Here is an 11,194-nt window from a genome sequence, read left to right on the forward strand (position 1 = left end):
ACTATCAAAGAATATTTCTGGAATACACAAGAAACTGGAACAACTGTCGCCTTTGTGGGGAGGTCAGTTGTACCAGGGAGACTAACTTTTAACCAAATACTCTTTGTGATATTTGAGTTTTATTTTAAGTATGTGCTATATAGCATCTTTGGCCACCTGATGTGAAGAACTGACTCACTGGAAAAGACCCTGATGCTGGGAAAGACTGAAGGCAGGAGGACAAGGGGATGATAGAGGATGAGATGGTTGGATGATATCACAGACTCAATGGACTTGAGTTTGAGCAAACTCTAGGAGTTGGTGATGGACAGGGAGGCCTGGCGTGCTGTAGTCCATGGGGTCGCAGAGTCAGACACGACTGAGCGACTAAACTCAACTGAACTGACTGATACAGCGTCTATTCAAAACATGTAAAAAAGAGAGAATGCAGTTTATATGATATAGTTTCTTTCTATTCCCACCTCCTCCGCCCCCCCCTTTCCTGCTCCCCTCCTCCTCCTTTCAATGGAGACTGTGAATTCTACCTGGACAGACCAACTTCTTTGCTTACACTTAGCATTAAGATCAACCCAGAAGTGGATGACCTTTTGGGGTTGCTGTTGGAAATGTGGAAAGAAAAAGGAAATCAAATATTTAAAACGTCGGCATCTTCCAAAAACGACAGAGCTTCCGCCCTGGTCTCAGTCCCAGGACATGGGTGTTCTGTTTACATTTCAATCATTCTCCCTGAGCCAGTGGAAGGCGCAGGCAGATGGGTTAGTGTTTCCTGTACATCTGGCTGCAGGCGAAAAGGGGGCCAGTCTTTCTTACTGTATCTGCCAGAAGGTACTTCTCCAAGATGATCCAGCAACTGCCAGCGAGCCCAGCAGGGGTCAGGAGGGGAGCTAGCCTTTGGGTTTGCCAGGCAGCAACCCTGACCCCATGGTCCTCCCACCACCAGGGCACACATGCAAGAAAACTCTTTTCAGGGTTTCTGGCTTTGATGTGCTCTTCAGGGCTGGACAGGCAAAGGAGGGAAGGATCCAAAGGGGATAGATTGTTAAAGGGGTCAGGTGGATCTTACAGTGATGTAGGAAGATGTTCACGAGACGCTAAGAAATGAAAGAAGCAGGTTGCAAAGCCTGCACACAGCCTGGAAGGACTTCACCAAAATCCACTGTGACTTGTGGGGGAGGGGAGTTGGTCAAATGGTGCCTTCCGCTTCTTTATGATTTAAAAGGTCTTGTTTTGTTTTTTTACAATTGGGCATGCATCCTTTTTTTTTTTTTTTTTTTTAATCTTTTAATGCTTATCGAATTTTATTTGACAGATGGTTAAGGGAGTGAGAAAAACTATTCAAATACTGGGGAGAGACCGTGGAATCTCCAGAAAACAGCATTTTTTCAGCCCCAGAAAGCATCTGTGTCTGGAACTGGAAGTCCCAGGGACCCTGGGGAGAGGAGCATACCTGCGCCCTCAAAAGACGGAAGACTCTGCTCATGAATCACGTGGGGACCTTGGTTAATTTCGATGCTGTCTCATTGGTCTGGAAGCACCTGAGACTTCTAACGAGCTTCCTCGCAACGCTGATCCTGCGGGCCCCAGAACACCGGGATCTGGAGAGGGGCGGGCGGGCGGGCGTGGGCGCATGTAGTCCAGCCGATGGTTCCGGCTCTTCCCAGCTCGGCAAGAGTCATTTCAATAACGTGTATGTGTATGTGTGGGGGGGCGGGGGGGAGTCGGTGGATACAGGCTTGCGCGGGCGCACTGTATGCATGCGAGGGGAATGAGAAAAAAAGATAAAGGGCAGGAAGGGAGACACAGAAGCGAAGAGGGCGCGAGCTGGAAGGGAAAGAAGACCGGGAGACGCAGGAGATCATGCCCAGCTCCTGTGCCGCCGCCTCCTTCAAGCCCAAGCCCACGGCCGTGAGCGCGCCGCGGAGGGCCCCGGGCTCTCCCTGGGCGCCGCCCGCATGTCCCCACCCGGCGGAGGTTGCGGACGGCCGGCCCCACGCGATGGCCAGTTTGCTGGGTCCCCCGCTTCTCTCTGCGCTCCACCGCCGAGAGCGGCTGGGGGATCGCGGCGGGGACACGCGGCTAGGGAGACCCACGCCGGCTGGGCGTTCCGGAGAAGCCAGGGGGAAGGGCGCGGCCCGCTGGAGGGGCCCTGCCGGGATCCCCGGAGCGATGCTGGCCCCCGCAAGGCGTCTCGCCCCCCCCCCCCAGCCCACCTCCGGGCCCTCTCGCTTGATAAGATAACCCGTTTGCCTTGGGGGGTGGGGGAGAATCTGTGACCCTCTCCCCACGTGACAAGGAGTGACCCAGCGTTATCTGCATCCAGCGGTTTTGAATTTGGTTTGACAAGGGGGAAATCTTGTACCTCTGATGCTAGGTTATTTTTGTCTTTTGTGGCATGTGGAAACTCCATGGAAATTATCTGGGTGTAACTGTCCTAACAACGACATTGACTTGGATCTACTGAGCCCGTCTGGGGCTGCCCCTTGTCCCCTTGTCCCTGGGGGTGCAAAGAGAGTTGGGGCACAGTGAGGACCCTCAGGAACTTGTCCTGCTGTGAGGAAGCCAGACCCTCACCACCGTAGAGGGGACCCTGACTGGGAGCAGGGAGTGAGCTCTAGGTGCTCTAGGGGCTCAAGAAGGGGGTGACCCTCAAGAAGGGTGGCACAGGATGGGATGGACAGGGATGTGGGGGAAGATGAGGGGAGAGCAGAGCCCCCCAGACGCTCCAGGTCCTGAGAGGGTGGGAAGGGAAGGAGGAGCGGCCAGTGGAGGCCAAGTCTACAAGGCACTTGGCCTTGAACTACCAACAGGAGGATCCTGAAGGCAGTGGGGAGATACAATTCTGCTACATCTTCCATGATAACAAGGCAGGCCATCCATCTGGTGCTCAGAGTAGGGCTTAACCCCCGCCCCCCACCCCCACCCCATACCCTTTGCACTTGGAGCTCACACAGACCACACTCAGGCTATGCAGGAGTGGAAGAGTGCACGCACTTTCTGTCCCATTTCTGGAACCTGGCTTTGCAGATTTGTCACCTGTAGCCTGAAAGAACTTCTCCCACGCTCAGAAACCCACTGCTTCCTCTAATGTCAGGTCTGGGCCCCAGGCAGGGTCAGGGGCTTCCTGGGCCCCTTTGTCCACGTCACTCTGCACCGGCGTGGAGCATACCCCACCTCAGGACTGGCTCTCTGGATTAATCTCTCTGTTCAGTCCATCCCCACCTTCCAGATGAATCTCAGTGGGGAGAAGGGGAGATGCCTAGTGTCTCAAGGATGGCAGGAGAGAGTGGCAGCTGGAGGGGTAGGATCAAGCCATGGAGGCCCCCAGGACTGGGTACCTGGGGGGCCAGGGTCTGAACTCAGCCCCTGCCCTAGTCTTCAGTCTTCAGTCTCTTCATTTGTAAAGTGGGAACAAGGCGCCCTCTTCTAAACACCGAAGGGCTGCTGGCAGAGCTTGGGTGAAATCGCAGTTTGTAAACTAAGATCTGTGAAAGCTGGCTCCGGGTCACCTCTCAGTTCCGATTCCAGCTTTACTTCCCTGTAGATTGAGGAGGCATGTTGACGTCAATGGCAGGGCTCCTCAGGAGCAGGTGATGGTCACAGACTTGATGGGAAAGGGGTGCTCCAGATGGAGGGACTGACTGGAAGGAAAGGCTTTTTAGTTTGGGATTTTGTTTGACAGTTTTTTGTTTGTTGTTGTTTCCCTTTAGCTGACACCCAAGGGTGAGCCAGGCCTGGGCAGGGGTCATTCATTTCTCAAACCCTTACAGTCCCTCAAACAGTATCAGCAGAATAGAGAAATCACAAAGGGAAGGTATCGTCCAACCCTCCCACTCCCTCCTCAAATCTTACAGCAGATACACACCCTTAGAGACCACAGGTAGCGTCTAGAAACCCATTTTAGGAACGAGAACCTGAGGCCAAGAGCAGACAACCCGAGATCCCACAGCCTCAGGTCCCTAAGTTTCAGATGCCCACCACCACGTTCTCCATCACCATGCTGTCTTCCTGGACCTGCCTGTCTGCTCAAGGGACCTTGAACTCCTCGTCTGTAATATGGGAGTAAGTAATCCTCCCTCCTAGGGTCAGGGAGAGATTAAATGAGATGAAGTCTACTCAAGACCCACTAGGCACAGCTTAGGTCACCTCTAAGTGGTCACCCCTTGTGACTCAACTGGTAAAGAATCCGCCTGCAATGCAGGCGACCTGGATTCGGTCCCAGGGTTGGGAACATTCCCTGGAGAAGGGAAAGGCTATCCACTCCAGTGTTCTGGCCTGGAGAATTCCACGGACTGTATAGTCCATGGGGTCGCAAAGAGTTGGACGTGACTGAGTGACTTTCACATTCACAATTGGTCATTAAGTGGAAGTCATTCCACCTGTCATTCTAAATGCTCCCATATCCCCTGCAATCCAGATTACAGACCTCCTGGTTAACTGTGTAAACCGAAGATATACACAGGCACCGTCCACCACATTTACAAGAATGTTACCAGCTTGGTTTCACACCAGTCCACCTGCATATCTGCATGTGAGTGCATTCCAAAGTATTTACCAAGCCCGCTCCACGTGTCAGGCCTTGGGCTGGGGGCTGGGGCCCGGGACCCAGAGGTGACCTTGGACAACTCCAGTAGCTGAGTCTCAGTTGCTCAGTCGTGTCCGACTCTTTGCGACCCCAAGGATGTAGCCCTCCAGACTCCTCTGTCCATGGGGATTCTCCAGGCAAGAATACTAAAGTGGATTGCCACGCTCTCCTCCACGGGATCTTCCCAACCCAGGGGTCGAACCCGGGTCTCCTGCCCTGCAGGCAGATTCTTTACCCTCTGAGCCACCAGGGACGCCCAGAGTCTTGCAGGGAAGACAGGATTTGTTTGCAGAGTTCTGCCTCCTAAGCGGTCTGGTCGCTCACGTCTGGAATCCAAACGCTGGCATTGCGCATCCCTTCTGGTTTCCGGACCAGGATGGCTGAAATGCTTTTTTCTTTTCTTTCCGGGAACCTGGCCTTCCACCGCCAGCCCCAGTCCGCCCGGCGCAAGGTCGCCGCTCTCCGTGGCAGCCGGGCGAGTTCGCTGCCTGAATGTGCGCAGGAACTCGGAGAGATGGAAAAGGCGAGGACAGGCCTGAAAGGCCCGGGAGGAACCCGGGAAGCCGTGGGAGGTCTGAGCCTTTGCAGCCCTCGCGCCAGCCCGCCCCGGCCCGTTTGGCAAAAGCGCCTCCCGGGACGCCAGGCGGCTGAGCAAAGGCCGGCCCCGCCACGCACCCGGTCTTTTGTGGGAGCGAAACACAAAAGAAAGGGAAAAAAATACGCCTTCCGTTTCGACGGAGGAGGCCAACAGCGCCAGGACTTCTGGGCCAGCCAGCAACCCCCGGAGCCCGGCCCATTAGCCCCGGCAAAGGAGCACTCCATTTCGCGGGAAGGGGCTGTGTGCGCGCGGGTGGGAACCGTGGTGCCAGGGACACTCCCAGGATGCGCACACCAGGCGCCGGGCGCAAGACCTGGACAAGGGCCGGGATGCCCTAGGGCCCACGGGAGAGCAAGCGCCGGTGGCGGACTCTTCTGCTTATCCCTGGAGGGGGTGGGAGGACCCGGAGACACACTCGGGAGAGTTTGGCGACCGACCAGCCCCAGGGGTAAAGAAGCCCAGGGCACACAGACCGCCCCCCACCTCGAGCAACTGGCAACTGGAGGATGGGGTCCTCCATGGGGATGTTGGGGAAAGGTTCCGCAGCGCTGACCTGCCAGCCCGAGCTCCGGGGAGTGCGCAGTGAGGACCGCGAGGCGCCGCTGCACCGCCCCGGAATGGCCACCACTGCCTCAGGTCGGTGGCGCGGGGCCGGAGTCCAGAGCATCCTTACGCGCCTCCACGCGGGAATCTGGCGAATAAGCCAGCTGTCCTGACTCCGGACTGTGCCTTCCCAGGCTCTAAACTCGCACAGTGCCAGGATGGGCCCCTCGAGTTTCGCCCCTGCTTCCCACTCCAGGCTCTAAAACCAGCGCGTAAAGAACCGCGGACTCGCGCGGACCCGGGCGCAAGGACTGTCGCCGGTGGCAAGCCACGAAAGAAGGAACCGGGGCTCCAGGACACGTGCCACCAGCTGGACTAATCTCAGCGGCTGCGACCCAGGCGCGCACTCTTTGCGCCTGCTGGCGTTTGTGAGATACAAACTGGCGCGCTCACAAGACCACGCCCCGGCTGGGGGCCGGTAGCGCACACCCCCCACGAATGTCCTCATTGCCGGTGGCCCAGGATGCCCAAAGGAATGGTACTCAAATACCCCAGCCCTGCCAACCCCAGCTCCCCATCCCCACTCCCTGCGTTCTTCCAAGTGACAGATTCGCCTAATTGAACCGTTGTGGGTCATCCTCTGGAACCGTTGGACGACACATCTCCACGCTTCAGTTCTTCATGTTTTAAATACATATTTAACGGATGGCTGCAGAGCCAGCTGGGAAACAGGCGGATTGAAAAATAACGCCCCAGAAGGCACGAGCTGGGGGCAAGGGGGAGAGCCCGCCTGGCTTTCTGGTGTAGACGGGACTGTAAGACTTTCTCCCAAACCGGGGGCAGTAACCTGGGGTTTTGTTGGTTTATTTCGTAACTTTGCTGTTTGAAGGTGAATTACTACTAGCCAAGTTTGTCTGTCTGTTGTTGTGTTTTTAAAACCGTGCATACAAATTAAAAGCTCTCAAATAATGTAGATAACCAAGAGGCTGATAACACCCCCTTGGAGAGAGGGCTGGGGCTGAGTCTCTGCGGCTGCAGTATAAAGCACTAGTAGGGTCCTGGATTTGAAGAAACAAACCTCTGTGCTCAAAACGTATGGCTGTGAGAAATTCAACTACGAGAAAATGTCTGAGGGTAGGGAGACGGGGCCCCTACTATAAAGTAACCACCAGAGCCCCCATCTGCAGTTCAGGCAGAGGTGCGCAGTAAAGGGTTGAGTTCCCCCCCCCCCCCCCCGTAGGCTTGCTACAGACACAGGCTTTCGATTTCCCATCTGTAAAATGGGCGGAGGCGTCGGTACCACAGAACTACTTCAGTTGGGCGCTTTCCCAGATCGGATTTAGTTCCTCGGAGGTCAAGGATTTCCAGGTTTGGGAGCCAGGCCGCGATTGGTAAAACGCAATGGATCTCGGCCACAACGGGTTGGATCCCGCGGTCTGGCCCGCGGTATGGAGAAGTCTTGGCCCAGGTTTGAGACTTCTTTCTGCAGACAAGCCAACTTTGCCCCTCTACGCCACGGCGTGGTGACCGCCACAAAGATGGTGCAGAAAATACCGTCCTCTGGTTCCCGGTGCTGCGAAAGGATGCCAGACCCTGGGCTCAACTCTCCGCCTGCGTTAGCGCGGTTTCTCAGTGCAAACGCCTCGTCCCGGCGTCTGCGCCATCGTCAGCTTCATGAAGAAGGTGATTTCTTTCAAAGCCCCGTCTTGGTAGCGGGTCCCCTGTTGCCTTCTCCGCCTTCCTCCTCGCCAGGCCCGGCGCCCAGCTGGGGGCGCTCCTGGCCGCTGGCCGAGCTTCAGCCGCCGCCACCTCTCAGAGGCGCGCTTCGAGGGCAAAGAAAGTAGGAGTTTCGTGCCTGGTTACCGTGTACATTTGGGGCTCAAAATGCCCACGTGCTGATGAAACCCACGAAGTGGGAACAGGTGGCGAGAACACACACACACACACACACACACACACACACATACGGGGGTGGGGAGGGAGGAGACTCCAGCCCAGCTCCCAAGTAGCCAGGGTTATCTGCGAAGATCCCCATGGTCTTGGGTATCAGGTTAATTTGTGCGCAAAGCACCCCCGCGCACCTCCTCCCCCAGCCTGACTCTGCGTTCCCGTATTTTATTAGAAATTTGACAGTGTCCCCTCTCTCCCTCGGTCCCAACCGCGGCGCTCTGCATTTCCCCCGCGAGCCCGCCCTCCTCCTCCGGCTTTGCCTCTCACTCGCCCTCTCGGGGTCCACGCTGCAGTCCCTCCGGTAAGACTCTCCCTGCCGCGGGCGCCCATTGGCTGAGCGCTGGGAGGAGGCGTGTGCCGGCCCGGCGAGTTTCATTGAGCGGAATTAGCCCGGATGACATCAGCTTCCCACTCCCCCCACCCACCCCCACCCCGGGCCTGCCCAGCTCATTGGCGCGGCGGCCCCTCCAAGACCCGCACATTGTTCCCCGCCCCCGCCGCGGCCACCGTCGCCGTCGCCGCCGCCACCCGGCTATAAAAACCCTCCGAGCGGGGAAAGGTGCGGATGCTCATTATAGACCGACGCGACATCGGCGCCCGGACCCGGTTCTCTGCGGCAGTCTTGGGGACCAAGCTCCTCTAACCGCATCCGCAGTAAGTGTGCCCGCCCCTCCCAACCCCCCGTCCCAAGCAACTCCAGCCTACACCCCAGGGACAGAGGCCCCTCACTTCTGCTGCTACCGGGGGAGCTCTGCTAAAGTGGATCCAGATCCCTCCCCTACCCGCCAGTTCTCCTGAGCGGCTTCGCTGCCCTGACCCTCCCCACGCTCACCGCACCACCCCTTTTGCTCGAAAGCGAGAAATCGGGGCCACAATAGCGGTCTTCTGCCCCAGCACCAGTCAGCTGGGCGAGCCCCCGGCCCGCCCCAGGCGCAGCGCGTGGAGTCTGGGCTCCGTGGCGGGCGCTGGGTGCGCAGGTCTGTGAACGTCTGTTTGCCGAGCGGTGTCGATGGAGATAAGGTGGATGCGTTTGAGGAACCAAATACTTCTCTATTTAGATCTCCACCCTTCCCAAAGAAAAGCCCTCACTTGACACTTTTATTCCAGCCCTGGAGATCCAGCCTCCTCATTCTTAGTGTGTTAGTCGCTCAGTCGTGTCCGACTTATTGCGACCCTATGGACTGTAGCCTGCCAAGCTCCTCTGTCCGTGGCATTTTCCAGGCAAGAATACTGCAGTGGGTTACCATCGCCTTCTCCAGGACATCTTCCCGTCTGAGCCACCAGGGAAGACCTCATTCCTACCAGAAGGCATAAAAACTGTAGAATGCCACCCTCCCAGAGGAGCGCTCCATCCTCCCTGGATTAAACAACCTGTGGATGAGAGCGGCGGGGAGGTGGTAGGGAGGGAAAGAGAGGTAACTTAAGCTTACCTGCATGCCAAGGCCAGAGACAGCAAGGTGGACCCGAAGCGAACGGCCACCAGCGCCTGAACCCCGCGCTGCGGTGCCGGCGGGAGCAGGTTCTCTCTCTCACTGACCCCAGTGCCGCTCGATCTCGATTTCGATCTTCTGTCTCTTTTGTGTTTCTCTTCTCCTCTCTTCGCAGTAGGCGTCCTGGAAGCTCTGAGGACCCAGGGAGGGGAGGACCCCGCGAAGGCTGCGACGATCCCTCGGGGCCATGGACTCGGACGCCAGTCTGGTGTCTAGCCGGCCGTCGTCGCCGGAGCCCGATGACCTTTTCCTGCCGGCCCGAAGCAAGGGCAGCGGGGGCGGCGCCTTCACGGGGGGCACCGTGTCGTCGTCCACGCCGAGCGACTGCCCGCCGGATCTGAGCGCCGAGCTGCGCGGCGCCATGGGCGCGGCGGGCGCGCACCCGGGGGACAAGCTGGGCGGCGGCGGCGGCGGCGGTTTCAAGTCCTCCTCGTCCAGCACCTCTTCGTCCACGTCGTCGGCGGCCGCGTCGTCCACCAAGAAGGACAAGAAACAGATGACGGAGCCCGAGCTGCAGCAGCTGCGCCTCAAGATCAACAGCCGCGAACGCAAGCGGATGCACGACCTCAACATCGCCATGGACGGGCTGCGCGAGGTCATGCCTTACGCGCACGGCCCGTCGGTGCGCAAGCTCTCCAAGATCGCCACGCTGCTGGCTGCTGCTGGCGCGCAACTACATCCTCATGCTCACCAACTCGCTGGAGGAGATGAAGCGACTGGTGAGCGAGATCTACGGAGGCCACCACGCCGGCTTCCACCCGTCGGCCTGCGGCGGCCTGGCGCACTCGGCGCCCCTGCCCGCAGCCACGGCTCACCCGGCGGCCGCGGCGCACGCTGCGCACCACCCGGCCGTGCATCATCCCATTCTGCCTCCGGCCGCCGCCGCCGCCGCCGCCGCTGCGGCCGCCGCCGCGGTGTCCAGCGCCTCCCTGCCCGGCTCCGGGCTGTCGTCGGTCGGCTCCATCCGGCCCCCTCACGGCCTGCTCAAGTCTCCCGCGGCGGCGGCGGCGGCGGCGGCCCCGCTTGGGGGCGGCGGCGGCGGCGGCGGGGGCACCGGCGGCTTCCAGCACTGGGGCGGCATGCCTTGCCCATGCAGCATGTGCCAGGTGCCCCCGCCGCACCACCACGTGTCGGCCATGGGCGCCGGCAGCCTGCCACGCCTCACCTCCGACGCCAAGTGAGCGGGCCCGGGGGCAGACGAGTTCTGGCGAGCCGGGAGGGTGGGAGCCCCGAGGCTGCGTGGGGGTGGGGGGGAGCCAGGACCGGCCGGCGCTGGGGCCTGGGAACTCAGTCTCAAGGAGCGCCGTTCCGTGAGCTGGGGGTGGGAGGCAAGGGTGAGGACTCCGGTACCCGGCATCCGATGCAGCAGAGGAGGCGTGCGCTGAACCGTGGGCAGTGAGAGGTTGCATTTTGCTCTGGGACTTGGTTCAACCCTCTCTGGCTGTAAGCAGCAGCGCTACTCCCCTGGACATCCTTTTATAAGAAGGCGCAGCTCTCCGCATCCCGCTTTGCAACCCTCCCTCCCCTGCCCCACCCCCCCCACCCCCGAACCCTAGGAAAGAGGTGATTCTAAAAACTGCTTTCCCTACGAACTCGGCCTCATTCGGCCCGGGCAGCACTTCGTAGTAGCGAGGAGGAAGGCAAGGAGGGGAGCGTTGGGGACTTCCTCGCCTCTCCGGCGGGTAGGAGACTCTGGAGCCGCAGTCCAGAAGCGGCCGTCCGGACTCGCCCTCAAGGGTCGTCCCCGGCCCAGGGACTTAGGGTCGTGTCCAGTCTCCGTATCTGGATAAACCCACAGCGGTCTCCGACTGTTCCTCCCTGTCGCTTCTAATTGGTTCGGGGGTTTGTGGTTTTCAAAGATTTGTTCTTTTTTAACCGTGCGATCAAGCTTTACAGACAGAATAGAACCACTTGTGGATTGTTAAAACCTACAACTGTCGACTTTGGGTGCCGGTGGGTTTGTTTCTTAGTTATTTTAAAATAGAATTTCCCTCCCTCCCCCTTCTTTCCGTCTCGGAGCACATAGTGATT

The 11,194-nt window shown here is 58.7% G+C and overlaps 1 protein-coding gene across 1 annotated transcript; it reads left to right on the forward strand.

Annotated features, from left to right (window-relative positions):
* Positions 1-9,314: 9,314 nt before the first annotated feature.
* On the forward strand, positions 9,315-10,344 carry OLIG2 (oligodendrocyte transcription factor 2). The gene is given in 2 exon segments (XM_065913804.1): positions 9,315-9,812; positions 9,814-10,344. Coding segments are annotated over 2 exon segments (993 nt in total). The 5' UTR covers positions 9,315-9,350.
* Positions 10,345-11,194: the final 850 nt, after the last annotated feature.

This window comes from Muntiacus reevesi, chromosome 21, assembly GCF_963930625.1.
Source record: "Muntiacus reevesi chromosome 21, mMunRee1.1, whole genome shotgun sequence".
Taxonomy (NCBI): Eukaryota; Metazoa; Chordata; class Mammalia; order Artiodactyla; family Cervidae; genus Muntiacus; species Muntiacus reevesi.